Raw genomic sequence first — 20,681 nt, 5'->3', positions numbered from 1 at the left:
ATTTTAAGGAAATTTTGCTGTTTTTGGTTATTATCTTGAATATTATTATAGATAGAGATAAACTGTAAACAGCAATAATGTTCAGCAAAGTAAGATCTACAAATAAGTCGACATGACCAAAATGGTCAATTGACCACTTTAGGAGTAATTGCCCTTTATAGTCAATTTTTAACCATTTTTCGTAAATCTTAGTAATCTTTTAGAAAAATCTTCTCCTCTGAAACTACTGGGCCAAATTTAACCAAACTTGGCCATAATCATCATTGGGGTATCTAGTTTAAAAAATGTGTCCGGTGCCCCGCCCAACCAACCAAGATGGCCGCCATGGCTAAAATTAGAACATACGGGTAAAATGGAGTTTTTGGCTTATAACTCAAAAAACCTATAAAAACTGAATATTTTTTGTCGGTTACAATTAACATTTGCGTACTACCAACGACACAATTATTTAATAATATTCACCTGCGTGATTTTGACACTTTCATTGTATCCGACACTTTCCAAGAAGAATATTGGATCCAGCCTTATGAAGTCGTATTTTAATAGATGTTCGAATTGCAACGATTTTGATCGGGTTGGGGTTATCCAGAGAGAGCAGGATGTGTCGGTGTCAAGGTCAATCAGATAACAATAAGGTAATTTTGTAATTGGTAGTACGCTAAAATAAATCAAAAACCAACGGATATTTTACCTGTTTGCAGGTGCACGTTTAGCGCCATTTCATAGCATGAGCACGAGAGTGCTGCATGTCTGAAATCAGTATACCCACACATTTATTGCAGTCTATCAGCAACAAAACTGTTTACTTATAAAATTAATCTGCTTGAGTACAATGTACTAGCAACGACAAAATTAAAATTACTTCCTGATTGGTTTTTAAATTTCCTGCTATTAGTGGAGTGTCGTTCATATGTGTGCGATCTACAAACACACAGTGACGTTTGACAACCAGAGACAATGAAACAAACAAGTTTTATGTGTGTACTAGCTCTTCTGCAATTTGAATTAATATGGTTATTTGACCTAGTGCTGTTCTTTATTGAACATATATCATCTTTAATCACTTTCATTGTCAGAATCTATACGTTTTGTTTGATGGATATTAGAGTCGCCACTTTATGCAAAACTGTATTTCGAATCATTATTCAATATCAATATGAACTATTAAAAATCACGCTGAAACAAAAATACTAGTTCCCAAAATGTTTATAAATGTTCACGAAACAATTGCTTTTCATTGCGTGGTGGCAAAAGCAACCAAATACTTAAATACATGTGTACTTAAAATTTCAATGACTCAGAGCTGATATGCTATCCGTCGTACTCACAACGACAAAATTATTTTTCATTCAATCTGTCATCTTAGTACTAGTAAGAACATACTGTCGTGTCGATACGTTGCAATAGTATTACCAAACCTTGACCATTATTTACGGCCTAGTTCGATCACCAACCATACTTTAGTTTTGTTGGTATTAGTGCGCATTTCTGGTTAATTGAATAATCGAACTAACTTTGGTACCAGTTTAGTAAGTTAATATGGCGGCGTTTTTACGAAAAATGTGTATATTGGAAATGTTTGATGACGAAGACGAAGATATTCATCGCTTGCTTGCCAAGAGATCAATAAATACATTAAGTGTGATTAATATGACGACCAGAAGAAGTTTCATGCCAAAAGTGACGGATTACATGGCAGTAGTCGGACAAATGGCGGTCCCTCAGCACATAGATGATTTTAAAATGCATTACCGCATCAGCAGAGATGTTTTTCATATCATATTGGAAAGCGTTCAAGACTTATTAATTCGAGGAGGAAGGGGGCCACATGACACTGTCACCCCAGAGAAACAGCTTCTAGTATGTGTCAGCTATTTAGCGACAAACCAGCCTATGAGGGAAACTGCACATTTCTTTAATCTGTCGAAGTCGACAGTGCATCAGCTCATTAAGAAAGTGTGTAATATTCTGGTTAATCTGCGTGATAGGGTAAGAAAATGTCAGTGACCTAGGAAAACTAGCTCTGGACCATATTATTTTTGGTGTACTATATTGCGCTAGAAAATTTTAATTGATCTTATTCTTAATTCTTGACATCTTGTTTACAATTTTTAGCCGATTTATGGGGGAAAAGGTTAGTTATTAGTAACCATAGCATATTTCTGAATTGGTATCTACAATTTAAACAATATATTCAAATGCTAATAATGTAACATGTGGTTTTTTTTTAGATTATTCGTTGGCCATCACCTAGACAACAAACAGAAATCGCAACTGAGGTAGAAGCAGTATGCTCTTTGCCTGGGGTGACAGGTTTCATAGACGGTACACATATTCGACTGTCAGCTGCTATTGGTGGTGAAAGAGACTACTATAATAGAAAAGGGTATCCATCTATTCAGTTGCAGGTAAAACATATCACAGATCTTTCATTAGTAGCTATACAAATTTTAATTGAAGTAAAGTTTAATCATGTACAAAGATGTTTGTTTATGGGGTTTCTGATTTTCATCCAACCGATTACAACTTCCATTAAGACTTTTGTCATGTCTTCCGTCAGGCTCATTGGTTGGTCCCAAAGTTTTTATGCAATTAACAACTTACACATTTCTTTTCTTTGGTAAAGTTGTTGTCTCTTTAACAGTTTTCAATTCTTTATTCTAATTTACATGATTATTTCATTGATGTTTTGCAGGCAGTGGTGGACAACAATATGAAAATCATTAATGCCTACACCGGATGGACAGGCTGTGTGCATGATGCACGCGTTTTAAGAAACTCAAGTGTATACATCAAAGCTGAAGCTGCCGAGCTATTTTCACAAAATTATCATATCTTCGGGGACAATGCATATCCTCTTCGTAATTGGTTAGTTACGCCATTTAAGAACTTTGGAAATCTGACAAGGCAACAAATAAAATTTAACAAAAGGTTATCAGGTGTGAGACAAACAGTTGAAAGAGCCTTTGGTCATCTTAAAGGGCGATTTCGCAGACTCAGAGATGTGCCTCTTCATGATCATAAAGAAGTTTGCAATCTTATTATTGCTTGTTGTGTCTTACATAACTTGTGTATTATTAATGAGGATGATGTGGAAGGATACATTGAATATGAGGAAGAAAATCCCAATAACTTTCCAAATGTTTACCAAAATGGACATGCCGGTGTTCTAAGGCGTTTACAGCTTGTTAATATACCATAGATCTTACAATTAACATTACATTGGATGTTTGTATATTGTGTAATTCTGATACATGCAAATAAATCTGTTGCTGTTTAAATAAAATACTAATTTCTGTATCAATTACTTTAATTTCTATTAGGTTCAGGGAAAGTTTCTTAATATTTATGTTCTATAGTATAATCTTGTTAACTGAAGTTTGACAAATGAACCATAGAATAAGGTCAAGTAAACATACGTCTTGGCATTATTAGACAGACAGACATGTACGCGTTACAAGTAACCACACAAAAGATTAAATTGACCAATAAATTATGAAAATTAGGTCATGATTACTGAAAGACGGACATTTATAACTTTCAACCATTCAATACACCAAATATAAATGGACTGCTTATAGTAGTATCTGAGAAATAGACCATACAAGGAAAATGAGGTCAAGGTCGATGCAAATGAACATGCCATGTATGACAGAAAGAAACATTGTAACATAACGCATCTATATACTAGTATATATACAAAGTATACAACCAGGTCGTCTACCTTCTGAAAAAAAACTTACCATTCTTTAGTAACAAGAATGGGCACACCAGATCATTATCCTTATGTTTCAGGCGAGACAAATCGGCAAATCGCAATTTTAATTTCTATGTTCAAAACGTTGTACAAACCTAAATTGAGCCTACAATTCTGAAAGATCACATCATGATATATGTGATATGAACATCATTATAAACTAATCTGACCAAAAACTACAACTGAAAATGTACTTTTTTATTAACTACCTTTCACATGTAATTTTAGTGAACAGTAAAACCGTTGCCAATCCAATATATCAGCATACAATGAAGAAAGACCTCAACACAAGAAACATATGTACCAAGTTTCAAGTTGATGTGACTTCTATTTCACAATAACCTATAGCTACCTGACCAAAACCTGTAACTTGAAATCAAGTTTTTTGAACTCGCATTTCGAAGTTAAGTGAACTATAAAATTGGGATCTAGACCGTTATTTGGCATAGAATTAAAAAAAATCCCATTTAAATCAACATATGTACTAAGTTTCAAGTTGATGTGACTTTTATTTCTTTATAAACTAACTTGACCAAAAAATGTGACCTGACCTGTGACAGACGGACACACATATCAGAAAACAAAATGCCAATTTCCTACTGTAGGTTATGCACAAAAGGTTTAAAGACCGACAACAGACGCAAAATGATTGCAAAAGCTTACCCTAACTCGGTCAGGTAAAACAACAACAAAGATTCTTTGCTAAGGACAGACACACATGAATATGGCAGGTTATACTAGTTTCAAACATCCTTTCAACAGATTTTATTGCAACATAAAAAAATAAAACATTCAATCAAAAACAACCATGTTCAAAGACAATTGAAACATTCGATATAATATATATAAGATTTTAATTGAATTTGCCAAATTATGTTTCTATCAATTTTTTTTATACAATAAGAAAAATAATAAAGTGCCAATAATTTTGAAAGATTTAAACATGTAAAACCCATGAGTCTCCTTATAAGTCTTTATTTAACTAGAAAATATGACTAGAAAGAAATTATAATTCAAATGTAAATATATTCCTTAACAATTAAATACAACGTACATTTATTTTACTATATTAACAGAGTTTCTCCCTGAGGTTTATCAAATAATAACATAATAATACGACTGGCATGACAGGTTCTCCTTCATTCTACACAAAGAAATTAAAATTAATAAATTCTGTAACAGGTAAAAATATTTCCCATTCCTTTCAATCAATTATTTACGATCTAGATCTTTTTTGTAAAGATCGAGCAGTTTATCAAATCTGTTCATTTTGTCTTTATGGAATTCTTCCATTTTATTCATGAAATCAGTGTTTTGCTTTTCAAGAAGACAAACAACATCTGTACTTTTTCTTTTTTTCCCTTTTCTACTTTTTCTTTTTTTCCCTTTTCCATCTTCTCCCTGTCCCTTGGTAACTTTTGATGCTGGATTTTCAGTTTCGTTCGTTTCTTTTGCGTTTTTATTTTTTATCTTTATCTGCAATTGTATCAAGCAGATAGGCAGGTCTGCTACTGGCCTTTGTGCCATATTGATGATCAAAATATTCTTTTAGCCTATAATATTTAGCCTCTGATCCTGACCCTCTTGCACCTGCACTATCAAGTACTTCCTTCCATCTCTTTTTCAGATTGAAGTACTTGTTCATCACCTGAGTTGCAATAATGTTACATTTGAAAGTGCTATTAATTTCGTTTGCAATGTCTTTCCATAATGTATTGTGATTTCGGGTTTTACCAAATGCATCATGTCTTTCATGTCTTAAATGCACTAACATATCTTCTTGTTTGTCTGTCCAAAGATGAATATTACTGGTGCTACTAGTACATGTAGATGGTGTGTCTGCATTAAATGATGATGTAGATGGTGTGTCTGCATTACATGATGATGTAGATGGTGTTTCTGGGTTACATGATGATGTAGATGGTGTATCTGCGTGATATGATGATGCAGATGCCATATCATCTGGCGAAGTATTAGAGTGCATATCTACCTGTGCTAATGGCATAAGGCCATTGACTATAATTTCTTTAACAGCCGGGTCTGAAAAAAAAAAGATATCAATGATCACAATAACATAGATAATTTGGGGCACATAGAAACCAATGGAAATCTTGTAGTATTTTATCACAAATCAGCAAAATATATGATAAACCTAGGTCAATAAAGGGTAAAATGTAGGTCACAGAAACTTCCTCGAAAAACATGTAACAAATCGTGATTGAAAATGAACAGTTCTTTTTGTGGATTAAGTGAATATAGCACAAAACTATTAATGAAAATTCATTGGATAAGGAGTTTTAACACAACTTTCATATTTTTTTTTATTCCACTGGATAGTTAAATATCTAAATCAACATTGAAGATTTTAAATTCTAACTTATATACCTGTGTCTTTAGACAGCAAAATTTTGGCAATGTCATCAGTACATTGCAATTTGTAGTCTGTCCCTTCCTTTGTCTTTGACTTCATTATATTTGTCTTCATTCTACAACATATTGATAAAAGTTATCATTTTGTAATGAATAAATCAAAATCAATTCACAACCAGAACATAGCAAATGGTATGACCAGAGTACTTCAATTAAGTGCCTTGTAGATCTTAACATTTATATATATACATACACTGTTTGGTGTAATTTTCAGACTTATTTATATATACGGACAAAATTTGTCAGCAGAAAATCTAACTCTAACACTGTTTGTTGTAATTTTCAGACTCATATATATATATTAGTTGTACCAGCGAAAGCTCTTTTTTTGAGAGCCCAGTTGGTCGTGTGGTCTAGCGGGACGGCTGCAGTGCAGGCGATTTGGTGTCACGATATCACAGTAGCATGGGTTCGAATCCCGGCGAGGGAAGAACCAAAAATTTGCGAAAGCAAATTTACAGATCTAACATTGTTGGGTTGATGTTTAGACGAGTTGTATATATATATATGAAAGGATATTGCTTTTTTATAATTTTTTGTTTGAACACATTTAGTGTGTGACTATCCTAATCACAGTGTCTTGGAAATTATGACCGTCCATGTTTTAACTTGGTGTGCAGTATATTTACACTGCAACTTTGAGTTTCGGTATATTGCCTTTTAAGTCTTATCAAAACTTTTCTTTTTGTATGAAGAGAGTGTTACATCTCAAATTTGATACATACTGGTATATGAATGATTCGTTCATTGTTTAAGATTCTACAGTGACTTTCAAGATGAAGAACAGAAATAAAAACACTGTTCAATAATAATTTGTATCTATTCTATGTAGTTTCTGTTAAGAATTTGTATCTCTATGATTTACATTAGCTTCAAATCTAAATTTGGATCATTGTTTTCCTTTCATTGTTGTGTTTTTTTAATGTTGCCGTGTTCCTTATAAATTGCCTTTCAGATGCTGATATTCTTATAGTGAAATTTGTATTTTGACATTTCTACTATATAATAACCGCCTTCAACAAGTTGAAGTTTACGTCACTACATTTTTAAGACATTACCAACAAGATTGTGTCTAAATAAAGTACAAGTACCTTAGTTTGCTGTTGCACAGGAAAGTCATGTTCTCCATTTGTAAAATAAGATGAAAACAGGAAATAAGAATAAATGGAGAATGTGTTTATGTGACACAGATGACCCTGCATACATGTACGAACATCTTAAACGGGGGCAGAACAATAACAGTTACAACACCCCAATTTCGAACTTGAGCTGTGTTACACAAATGTATGTAGTGACTACTAGTAATCAGAATTGTGCATAAATTGTGATAAAGAATCATCATGATCAAAAGTGTACCTTTGTGCATTTTGTTTGAAAGTACAACATGGCGACATGAGGTGAGTTTGTCTAATTGTCATTATTGAAATGGGAAAATATATTTATTTATATGTAAATATATATATATTTTAATTTTAAAAAATACCAACATTTTGAACTGGTACTGAGCCTGCCAATAACTGAAAATAGCAGGATGAAAATGAAAACTCTGTCCCCCATATACTATTGGAAAATACAGGATTCAGTTGTTTGAAAATAATTGTGCGGCAAAGCCATGAAAAATAAATACAACCAGCTTAAAAAAAAGTACATGTATAAATAACTCATCTGAAACAAAATCCTGGCTCCCCCTAGAATATTTAATGTTTGTTCTCTTATCATGACTGTAGAATGTGATATGCAACCGTAATGACTATTAGCTCAGTAACAACTATTAATTGTATACATATATTTTTTGTTTTACATGCAGATAGACAGATTCATACCTGTAATCCCAATCAATATATATGATGACACCCGACTTCTCTTGACGTTCCAGACTTTCAATACTCAGTGGAGGTTTTTGGCAAATGAAGCAAGTCCACTTTTGCATTTGGCTTAGTTTTGATTCCATCTGAAAAAAAATATATTGATGTTGCAGAATTTTGATAATAACAAGAGAAATTCACTTTTCATCGGATTTAATGAGTCTTGAGTTAGAGTGGCTGGACTCACAAACTTGACTTTAACAGTCACAATTCGAACAAAACATTGCCTTTAAACGTGCTTATTTGTTTTCAATGGGGGGTTGGGGGGTTCCCCCAAACCCCCCTGGCTGCAGGTATGCGCCCTATGAGTCAAGAGCTAATAAAGAATAATAAGTCTACTATAATAAGCGATAGAAATAGGTAAAATGCATATGCCGAGTTAGTCCAAATAATTATGACGTCTTCAAAGGCTCAGTTGTAATGGTGTTAATAGGCGTCAGACTCCAGGGGCGTATCCAGCCATTTTAAAAATGGGGGGTTCCCAACCCAGAGTAAAGGGAGAGGGGGGTTCCAACTATATGCTCCCATTCAAATGCATTGATTGTCCAACCCCCCGAACCCCCTCCCTGGATCCACCAATGAACTTAAAGCAAAAAATGTTTCAAAACGTCATAATCATTTTGACTAATCATGTAATGTCGAGTCAGACTTCATGGACTTGACTGAGGGCAAAGATATTGCAAAGGCATATATGAGGGGGGATAGGACCTTTATCGGGACTCCGGGATCGAGTGTTTTTAAGCTCGGGATTTCGGGATTTACTTCTTCGGGATCCGGGAATTCATTTTTTCAAAATTCGGGATCCGGGATTTAACTATTTAAATTCGGGACCTCGGGATTTCGTGTTTTTAAGCCCGGGATTTCGGGATCAGGACCCCTCCTACCCCCCCCCCCCCCCCCCCCCATATATTTTAGAACTACCTAACATGATTTAAGAGAGATCGTTCTCGAAAATCAATGTCACTCGGAATATGCGAAGTTTTAAACACTTATCATGCTTATTTTCCGAACGCAAACGCATTTATTTTCCATACAAACATATCTTAGTTCGCTATGTGTTTTCTGGTATCAGTTCTACTTCTTTGTAATACTAATTGTCTACTGTATAAAAACATTTTCCCATTTTTCAATATTGACAATTGGACAAATTCACCTCATGTCGCCATGTTGGATCCAGAGAAACCCACGCTTTCAAATGGTTGAACCCTAGTCGGGCGCTGACGTCACTTTAGTCGAACCAGAGCTAGTTCGATCACACTTTGGTTTCACCACTGTAACTACGGTTGATGATCGAACTAGGCCTACGCTACGACAAGACTATATCGATACTGTAGATAGTTGAAAAGCCAAAGTGAGAATTTTGAATTAAACAACTAAAAAATGTTTATTTTTTCTATTTACCTGGAAACTGTCCAGTGTTTGATTCAATTAAATACTATTTCCTAAATCTACCTTTTCATTTATTTTGGTCTTTGATGAATAAGTTTGCTCAAGTTGCTTTAGTCATTCAAGGCTTAACATTCCGTACCACTAACGTTAAAATTATTTTTCGCTTACATGATTAAATTAATTTAGCCAAATAAACCTCTCACTTGTATGACAGACGTTTAAAATGCCACTATATTGACAACACTGTTTGAACAAATCACAATCAAAATAGGTCAACATGTTCAAACTAGGTCACATTGTCTTACATTAAAAAAGGAGAAATTTATGTTGTGATTTGTTTGCATATTACGATAAAAAAAAGTTCTGGACAATTTCATTTTTTTGTTGAAAATATGAACTCAAGTTTTTAAATAATTCTATCTGAAGAGAATTTAAGGAACGGTATGGTATATGCATTTCAACACCTTAACACTGGTGCTCAAATGATACCGTTTCTTCTTTGTTAGAGAAATGTTTTAGTTTCAGATTGGTTCATCCACTGTTTTATTCAATATGAACACTTGTTAGACTTGAATGAAGTCTTGATTCGTGATTTATTTGCAGGAATTGATAAATATTTTGTATTATCCTTGCTTTATTGATCCTGCGGAATCTTATCTTACACCGCATCACTTGAATCATCAACAGCAATCAGATTTCTTTGCCGATATCAAGATACCTGCCATTTCTAGGTCCTCGACTGCCGCATTTTGTTCATCCCTTCCCCTATTTATGAACACATCTAGGCTAATTTTGCACCACGGTCAACTTGTCAGCATTTCGGTTCATGTTTGCTCTTCTACATTTTTTATGTGCACAAAAGCAAACGATACCGCAGCTGAAAGGGAGTAAAATACCAGCTCTAAACGATACAAAAATGAAAATGTTTCCGTTCATTATATCTACAAAATAATAAATAATTTTGTAAAGCAATTTGATTGAAATGTATAATTTAATTAGCTACGTATATTAATATTGACGGCATCAAAGCCACGACAACTTAAACGCACATTTACAAATAAGATTTTTAATACTCTGTAAAACAAAAAAAGTCCTATAGAGAACTATTAAATGAATTCTTCCATACATTTATATCAGCTTTTCATTATAATTATAACACTTGACGTACATCAAAGGATTACGAAATTTAGGTGACGGTGACTTGGTTGTTGAGAAAGGCATGATATATACGATAGTTTGCGTACCGATAGTTTAGGTAGTATGGTATGTTGTCAACATGACGCTTGTTCATAACAATTTTTCTCACCTCATTGTGTGGTGGGGACCCTTTTTTAAATAAGTCTTTGTCTGTGTTTCAACTTCCAATGGTCCATGCTGGCAACCGTTAGTAAATGTAGAGTTGGCAAATGGCACATACCACTGGTGTTCGTTGACAACATGGTGAAGTACACCATACCAAACATCCTAATATATATATATATATAGTCATCAAAAGATGAATTTAAAATGAAAAGTTGTGGTAAATTTGGCTATGTGACAAGTATGTATTACACTTAAACAATAGTCATCAAATATAAAAAAAAATGTGGTATGATTGCCAATGAGACAACTCTCCACCGGAGACCACAATGATACAGAAATTAACTTAAAAACTATATGTCAGTGACCAGCCTTCAACAATTAGCAAAGTCAATATCAAAGTTTTCGTTCTATCGGTTTCTAACCTATGATTTATAAACAGAGCATGCATGTAACAATGGAATACTTCATTTAAATCTGATATAAAAAAAAAAAATGTGGTATGATTACTAATGAGACAACTGTCATATTACAAACAATGTGTTTTATCAACTTGATTAACTAATATTATCACTTACTTCAAACTTGCTCTTACCAATGTTCACTTTGTCAAACTAGTGGACAATAAGTTGTACCTTAAATGAACCAATGAAAGACTACGAGGAACTCTTCACTGGTAGTAGCAATTTCTGCACTGTGGCAGGAATGGTTGACAACATTTTTGATCCATACAAGCAATTCTTTACTTCTTTCTTTTGACTTAAATACAGGAACAAGTTTTATTTACATTAATCCAAATTGAAACTTGGAATATTTGTGCATGTTTATTGAATACAATTTAAAGCAGATGAATGAGGTTATTTGGATTATCATCTTCTCCCGCTATTATCTGCTGCATCGGCGCAATCGGATCAGCTGTTTTCTGAAGAACCCCGGTTTGTATTACAATTACCGCTATTGGTTAGTTCATTGATAGCTTTTAGTTGCAAAATTGTAGTGTGTTGCTTGTGCTTGGTTGTTTCTCAGTTTGTTACAATAGTCTGATAATTTTATAAATAAACTTTTAGGCAAAATATTTGTTGTCAATGCAAATAAATATAAAAATATACTTTTTTAAAAAAGTTCAGTGATACATGCAATTCAAATTAGTCAACAACGGTATGTGGCAAAGCAAGATGCTTACTAATTAAGTTTGCCTGTTTAAGAGAATCATAACAATAGAGATTTAACAAATAGCAAACACAGTAATTTTTTTATCAATAAAAATGAAGAATGGCATCTAACAATTGAAACTGGAATGCACACTCTCACTGTTCCTTATCATTTAATTTCTGTTCCAATTTCTTGATTTCAGAAGAGTTATCTCTAGCTTTTCTCTTTCTGATATTATTTTACTTTCTTCTTGAAGGATTTAGAAGCTACTGGTAGGTTGTTTTCTTTGGCTGGGTCACTGATACCTGTTTAGCCTATGTTATTATTGGTGCTACAACGGTACTTGCAGAAGCTTGCTAAGGCATTGTTAATTTTAAATATCATGTTCATACTTCATTTAAAACACTTATCGTTTGCACCCTGTTATTGCGGAGAAATATGTCGGATAGTTATCAAAAGTACCAGGATAATAATTTAATACGCCAGACGCGCGTTAAGTCTACATAAGACTCACCAGTTACGCTCATATCAATATAGTTAAAAGGCCAAGAACGCCATTATTATACTAGTCAAAGAGTGTTGACTGGTTTAAGAATGAAGAATGGTCTTCTTGGCCTTTTAACTATTTTGATCTGACCTACCCAATTAAACTATTTACCGGATTTGTTATAACATTATGTGTATTATTGATTGACTTTGTTTTCCATTTTTACCCAGGCGTTGTCAGTTTATTTTTGATTTATGAGTCTGACTGTCCCTCTGGTAACTTTGGTCCATCTTTTCTAAATTAAATAAATTTAATAAATTTACTATTGGGCCAAATCAATATACATGTATAGGTAGGTATGCAAATTAATTGTATTTTTGAAAATATTAATATCATATGAGGTGCATAGTGCCTAGTCAAAATCATGATTTTTGCAACAATTTTGGTAAATATGTGGATAGTTAAACGGACATATACATTTCTGGCCTTGATTTTTTTTAACCAAAAATGCTCGAAATTAGACAAGAGCATAACAAATAGTTGTTAAATGGTGTCTTAAGAAGTTTTAAAATTCAAGATTAGGATAATTTTCTACTGGCCAATAGTTATCAAAGGTACCAGGATTATAATTTAGTACGCCAGACGCGCGTTTCGTCTACACCAGACTCATCAGTGATGCTCATATCAAAATATTTATAAAGCCAAACAAGAACAAAGTTGAAGAGAATTGAGGATCCAAAATTCAAAAAAGTGGTGCCAAATACGGCTAAGGTTATCTATGCCTGGGATAAGAAAATATTCAGTTTTTCGTAAAATTCAAAGTTTTGTAAACAGGAAATTTATCAAAATGACCACATTATTGATATGCATGTCAACACCGAAATGTTGACTACTGGGCTGATGATAACATCGGGGACGAAACGTCCACCAGCAGTGGCATCGACCCAGTGGTGTAAATAGTTATCAGAAGTACCAGGATTATAATTTAGAACGCCAGACACGCGTTTCGTCTACACCAGACTCATCAGTGACGCTCATATCAAAATATTTATAAAGCCAAACAAGAACAAAGTTGAAGAGCATTGAGGATCCAAAATTCCAAAAAGTGGTGCCACATACGGCTAAGGTAATCTATGCCTGGGCAAGGAAAATATTTAGTTTTTCGTAAAATTCAAAGTTTTGTAAACATGAAATTTATAAAAATGACCACATTATTGATATTCATGTCAACACTGAAATGTTGACTACTGGGCTGGTGATACCCTCGGGGACGAAACATCCACCAGCAGTGCAGGATGTACCTGTTGCAGTGAAGATGTGTAAGATCATTCAATCATTTCCGATTATTTTAACAAATAGTGCAGTTGCTTTTACTATCACCAGTATTCCGTCATCTTACATAATTTAATGAAATTTGCCTTGAAGAGATGACTTTTACTTTGTATATTTATATTTTCAAGGAAAAAGTATGAGAGTCTCAAATTCCTATCAGTTTTTAAAATTTTATTATTGGTTCATGGATGTATTTGTTGCTTGAACAAAGTTTAGTTCTTTAGCAAGAACTAGATATATTGTGATTAAACTGGTTGACAATAATAAGTCGTCATATTATAATTTGTATTATTTCACATACTTAAACATGATTTTGTAATGACCACAAGAAGTGTGTCCTTTTCATCATTGTTTCGGTAAGTAACTATAATTGCTATCTAGATCAATCGTGAATACGCAGTAGGCAATAAATAAACGAACAAGAGATATTATATTTCCAGGTGTGTTAATTTACTGTCATTAATTTGCAATATATCACAAGATGTTGACATAATGTTACTCAAATTGACTGATTTTTCACATTCGAAGTAAAAGCAAATCTAGAGTTTAGGTATTTTATAAAAGTCAAAAGTTTAATGCCAATTCTATTTATTTGATAAGTAATGATAACAGGTTTGCCTTTATTTATCTCTCATGAAATATATATGAAATTTATGGTTCTTTTCTATTCGTTTTAATGTACATTCATAATTAGTTTCACGTTATGCATAAAATCAATTACTTGTGTTTGGCTTTTTCCTTTTTTATTCATAGATAGTTTTTACGTTATGCATTTTCTTAATTACTTGTGGTTGGCTAACAGTTTGGCTAGTCCATTCAGTACTTGTCCCCTTCCATTCTTAGTATCGGGTTTCCTTTTGCTAGGAGAACTCTTTCTAGTTTCATGTTTCAAGCTCTATGAGTAGTTCCTTGGACGTTTTTTGAATTCACCATTTCCCTTTACTTTAAGTTTATCAGGTTTCTTGCGTCCCCACCTTTTTCAGTAATAACCCCTAATAGATTCTATTGTTTCAGTATATGCACTATTTAAAATCACATTCAGTTTATCAATATTCTTTTCAACACTTGTATGGTAGAATCCTGGAAATTATCTTTTGCAGGTTTCAAGGTTTTATTGATATCTGCATTGCCATCGTTCTTGGTCTTTGGTTTTACAATACCATTTAAATGAACGGATATCATTCCAGATTTACCAAGGTTTAATAAACCTTCATCAGTGCATAAAACTCATATATTTTGATTTACTACTAATATTCAAGTAAATTAAGCTTTCATTTGATCTTCGAAAGTACCCGCATCAAAAAGATAGTAGCTAGGTCTGTTTGAGGAAAAAGTTTTATCAAATATTGTTCTGTGCATGTTTGTTTTAATATATAAATCAGAATAATGACATAGATAACAACAATGTTTAGCATTTATGAACATGTAGTGTTAAAAATTAAATCCTTGGTTGTTTAATTGCTATAACAGCTAACTATAGAAATTCCCTTGTTAGACCGCCATTATCCATGCCTTGCTCTCATGCAAATTTGACATTGATTGGAGCAAGATCATTAAATGACTTCCTCTGGAATGCACGGACTCCGCCATCCAGTACATCATCCCTATCGACATTTACACTATTCCTTTTTGCATCTATTTTTATAAGGCTCCTTAATATTGTCGGCAATGTAGGAAGACTGAAAAATACCAGTGAAAATGTGTCCCTTGTACAATGACTGAGTAGTTTAATTTAAAATTATTGGAATACAGGAAGTGGTTGTATTGTAGATTTACCAAGACGAACTGAGAACACTTATGATGTCCTCAATGTTAAGTAAACATGTGTACAGTAAACAGTTGTTACAAGATGAATTTGAAAAATAACCACACGGTGTAGCATGGTCTAATGAAGCTTGAGAAATATTTTCTAAGAAAGCCTCGATTTGTAGTTCCTCTTAAGGTAGATCATAAGTAAATGTTTTTTGAGACAGAATTTTCTTATAATTTTCCAAAAAGAAGCACGTATATTTGTAGTAGATGTAGGCAGGAAATAGGGGTTAATCCATTTTTTCCATGGAGACCTGCCCCCATCAGGCTATATAGTGTTCGTCTAGCTTTTTCTATGTTGCCCTGCATGTGAGTGGACAATGTTTTATTTTTATTCCTGTTGTGTGTTATACCAAGATGCACACAGGTTTCTGGTTGCGGCAAAATGTTATTTCCCAAACTAAATTGTTGGCAATTTTTGTCTTTGATGTTCATTGAGATGACAGCACATTTCGTCGGCTGAAGCTTACAATTTTCTTGCTTACTTGCTTGCTTTCTGCAGTATTAGCTAGAAGTGACACATCAATCAATATGTAAAACTTTTACACTAATTTTGTGTAGCTCAAGCTACAAAGATATTTTTGCCATGCATCCAATTTCACCTAGATAGATGCATACGCCCGATGAAGCTAATTTGTTTAGCGAAATATTGCGTGAATAAAATATTGAATATAACAACTAATTTTATAACACTCATTCACTTTCGTTATTTTAAACGAGGTCTTATCTTACCTGTAGTGCTCTCCGTTGTACTTGCTGGATTATCTGTTGCAGTAGAAGATGAAAATGCTTCTGTCGTTACTGATTCTGACAAAAGAAATGTAAACAAGAAATTATTTAAACAAGCAAGAATCAATCAATCATTTAATAAAGTGAGTAAGAACATGTTTTTTGGAGAAAATAACTATTCAACAAACAGACATCAGCAAAGTAAGAAGTAATGCAATTGTCGACAATCCATAAGAGTAATATTTTGGAAGAAAAAGGCAAGGTTTATTTAAAAGTGCCCCCTTTTACAACTTAAATGCTTATATCTCCTAAGTCAAATATGGTACAGAGGCTTAGTGAAATTGGTCTTTTCCTCTGTTGTATAGATCATGTAGATATTATACAATTTTATTCAAAATTACCATTTAAATCTGTAATTACATTTATAGCCAAAAATATAGCAGCTTCTTTTCTCTTCTCTGATTGTTGCTTCGTCTCCATCGATAAGCTCTCTAGCATACGCTGGGTCACCTTCATGAAAGGATAAATGATTGTAGTTACGACGTAAGAACACATCCAATATCATCTGTGAAACGGTTATTCAACATAAGCGGATCTGGGGGTTGTCTAGGCAAGTCCTTGATCTGCTGATTTGCTATACGGGTTTGATAACCTTTTCCCTTTCCCACTCTTGGCATTGGGTTTGTCTTTTTTTTCATTGGTTTGAATGTCGGAGGAAAGAACAGTTTTGGATATCATCCTCATCAGTACAGTACTGTTAGATCCGATACAGATTTAGGCGTTTTATTTAGTGATTGAAACATTTCTACCACTAGAACAGGCTTTGTTTTTGTAGGAAAGAATTGGTTGGACTGTTTTGAATTCTAGGAAACTGTTAAAAATCTTTCAATCGAGGTCATTAAATAAAGAAAGAAAAACACATACTCATCCTACTTTAAATTTGACCTTAATTGTGTAACCATTAACAACTTTAAAAAATAATAAACATTGGATGAAAGGTAAATAAAAATGTTTATAATTCCAGTGCCAAATGCACCCAAGCTTTGCCTCCCAGAGGAGACACCAAATCATAATCTTTCAGGGTTTTTTTTCAAATATTTATTTGAAAAACTGTTTGTCAATATTGAATAATTATAACTGATGACAATGACTGAAGAGGACGTTTAGACATGGAGAAATAAGTTTTATAAATTGAAGCAAGCATTTTACTGCCGGTCGGGAGAAGACCAAGTGACCATATTTCTATACCCCAGTCACCCTTGGGGGTTAGTAGAAAAGAAAACTTTTAAATAATTGATGTTTGTTCCCGCTAAATGGCTAACAAATTTAAAATAAAAACAATTAACTTCAAACAATCCAGCAAACTCTTCAAAAAGGACCAAAAGTACAAAGTAGTCTTAGTCTAAGAGCAATTTGTTAATAGAAATGTGTACCTGAATTTTTAGGTACAATGGTTACTTACTCTCCATGTTGGAGCACAGTTCTTTCTTGGAACCACTGAAGATTGCAGTCATATGTGTGGAGAGCAGTCTGTATCCCGGTCGACACAACCCAGTGACACGTTATGCCTCTCAAGAGGAACTATTTGGCATACATGCCTACTTCTACGAGTTTCATGTTTCCACACTCATCACAACAATACGCCATGCAAGAATACCAAAAGGTAGTTACCGGGATTTGTCCATCGAGAGTGAAACACAAAAGGAAAGAGGGTCAATGGTGCCATATAATAACTGTGTTTTCATCAATTTCACTCTTCCTCAGTTGTAGTGATGAAGATCTTGCATTCAATAGCTGGTTTGGTTATCTGGACTATGATACTGGTTTCAGATGTTATCTCGTGGAACACAACAGAACTTTCCAATTTGTATTTAACCTGTCAAAGATGTTTAAGCCCCTCTGTTGTATGTAGAGGAAAATAGGGTCATTTGGATTCCAAACCTTCTAGTTTGCTTAAACAGCACAGTGAATATAACATACAGTTAACTCTCGTTGTCTCGAACTCGGTTGACTCGAAATTTCGGATGAGTCGAAGTTTTCACGTGGTCCCGAACTTTGTTCCATATAAATGTATGTAATTCGACTCCTGATGAGTCGAAATTGGATGAGTCAAAATTTCGGTTGAGTCGAACTAAATTTTTGATCCCAAGGTTAACAAAAGCATTAAAAAATCATTATTTATCTCGAACTAATACACACATGTCAAAACATGACCCCCGGCATTTAAATGGATTGAAGAGTTAATCTGACAATACACGTGTAATTAAATTTCCAGTCACTGACCACTGTATTGATTTATGACATGCTATTTCCACGAGTGTTTACCTAAGATTATCTTTTATAGAATTTTTATAAATAATTAGTGATGCATTGTTAATGTTCATGAAAAAGTATTTAAAATGTTTACAAAACAATTAATTGTGATTTACACTAATGAGCTTGGGTGTGTATAAAGTAAGGATTATGACTTCCGTTGATGAGCACCTAAAAACTACTCAATCGGCGTCTTTGATCTTGTTGTATTTTATTTATTTTTTTTTGAAAAGAAAGAGTGAGATAAAACAAAATAAAGAGGAATCTAAATTTTCTAAAGTCTCTTGTATCCGAGAATAAACAATTTTGTCAACTATAACGGAACTATCGATTGGAAATTACTCACTCGGATAAAAGCCATAGGAAAAGGTTGTAACTGAAACAATTGAATAAGTAAAAAAATGTTTATATTATAATAATGAAAGACCATGACATACAAGTACATCCATCTGATACCAGAATATCGATCTCCTTCCCATATTCACCCAGATTTATTTTAGCTTCACCAACCTAAGCAAGAGTTGTGTCCCTTGTTCTGTCAAACTTCAGGTTTTCGTTTGAGTCGAACTATGTGTATCTCGAAATGTTTCTCTGGTCCGGCTGACTTCGAGATAACGAGAGTCGACTGTAATTTATTTCTAATGAATGAATGAATTTTTATTTCATATTTTTTTATCATGAAGTAAATTTTAAGACACTTTGTAATGGTCTGTTTTAGATGCAAATCAGTCCAACAAAGAACAGAAAACTATAGGGAGTATAGATAAAGAAATTAGGAGATAAAGCTTTATCAATGTCAAAAAGGAAGCTGAAAACAAGGGGAAAATTAGCCTGTAACATTTCAGAACCTGTAAAAGGTATAACATTTATTTTCTATGTACTTTGTGCTAGCATAAATAGACAGCCACTTTTAACTATTGTAAGAGTTTTCAATGTTTTATTGTTTAGAATTATTGCATTTCAGAATAGTTTCCTTAAAACAAAAGTGCTATTTTTATGCCCCACCTACGATAGTAGAGGGGCATTATGTTTTCTGGTTTGTGCCTCCGTCCGTTCGCTTCAGGTTAAAGTTTTTGGTCAAGGTAGTTTTTGAAGAAGTTGAAGTCCAATCAACTTGAAACTTAGTAAACATGTTTCCCATGATATGGTCTTTCTAATTTTAATGCCAAATTATAGTTTTGACCCCAATTTCATGGTCGACTGAACATAGAAAATGATAATGCGAAGTTGAGGTTAAAGTTTTTGGTCAAGGTAGTTTTTGATGAAGTTAAAGTTACATCAACTTGAAACTTAGTACACATGTTTCCTATGATATGATCTTTCTAATTATAATTCCAAATTATAATTTTGACCCCAATTTCACGGTCCACTGAACATAGAAAATGATAGTGCGAGTGGGGCATCCGTGTACTATGGACACATTCTTGTTAATTCATTCATTCATTTTTTCCGATTTGAACCGATGAATGATCTAAACGAAATAGATTTGAGTACCGGAGACATGGTCCTTAACCAAGAAATTAACCAAAGTGATGGAGTCCTGAAACCCATAACACGTATACTGGTCAGCTATCATGATAGCTATCTTACTTGTGGTGCCCGAGATATGTACCTGAAACCACGAACTTAACCAAAGCCGTTAATGCCTAAAATGTAGGTTGCAATGACCTAATTCATAGTGGGTGGTGTTGCACTACCCAAGACAAATCTACTTGCCAAATGTCATAAAAAATGACCCTCCTTAGTTATGCCTGGTCAACTGTGGATTTGACGGCAACTTTTAGCCAATTAAAAATATTGTAACATACAAATTGCATTATAATTTTTTTAATAATAACTTTATGCTTTAAGTTTACTTAAACTGCAACAAAATACTAGTTTGACAAAACTGATTTTTCTTTCTGATTTTGTATAATTGAGACAATTATTTCATGAATGTGCCACTTAAAATTCAATCTGAGACAGTCTAGAGATAATGCAATTAAAAAATTGTGTATCAATTTCAAATTAATAATAAACCCTGTAAAATTGAGCGCAATGGACATTTGAGCGCATTGACAGGACATTTGAGCGAAAAAAAAAGGACGTTTGAGCGCCAAAGTATAGGACATTTGAGCGC

At 33.6% G+C, this 20,681-nt stretch overlaps 1 protein-coding gene across 1 annotated transcript; it reads right to left on the bottom strand.

Annotated features, from left to right (window-relative positions):
- Positions 1-5,157: 5,157 nt before the first annotated feature.
- On the bottom strand, positions 5,158-7,293 carry LOC143051106 (uncharacterized). The gene is made up of 3 exons (XM_076224131.1): positions 7,279-7,293; positions 6,143-6,243; positions 5,158-5,797 (listed from the first exon to the last, which is right to left on the bottom strand). Exons 2-3 carry the CDS (start codon positions 6,240-6,242, stop codon positions 5,217-5,219), a joined length of 681 nt encoding a protein of 226 aa, XP_076080246.1. The 5' UTR covers position 6,243; positions 7,279-7,293; the 3' UTR covers positions 5,158-5,216.
- Between the last annotated feature and the right edge of the window lie 13,388 nt (positions 7,294-20,681).

The sequence above is a fragment of the Mytilus galloprovincialis genome, chromosome 11, assembly GCF_965363235.1.
Source record: "Mytilus galloprovincialis chromosome 11, xbMytGall1.hap1.1, whole genome shotgun sequence".
Lineage (NCBI taxonomy): Eukaryota > Metazoa > Mollusca > Bivalvia > Mytilida > Mytilidae > Mytilus > Mytilus galloprovincialis.
The sequence above is the reverse complement of the archived record's forward strand: the minus strand, read 5'-3'. Positions and strand labels throughout refer to the sequence as shown.

Bases quoted from the DNA above. Each gene is read 5' to 3' on its own strand.
- LOC143051106 (XM_076224131.1), bottom strand. From the start codon at position 6,242: ATGAAGACAAATATAATGAAGTCAAAGACAAAGGAAGGGACAGACTAC. The intron at 5,798-6,142 runs GTATATAAGTTA...TTTTTTTTTCAG, and splicing joins TTTGCTGTCTAAAGACACAG to ACCCGGCTGTTAAAGAAATT.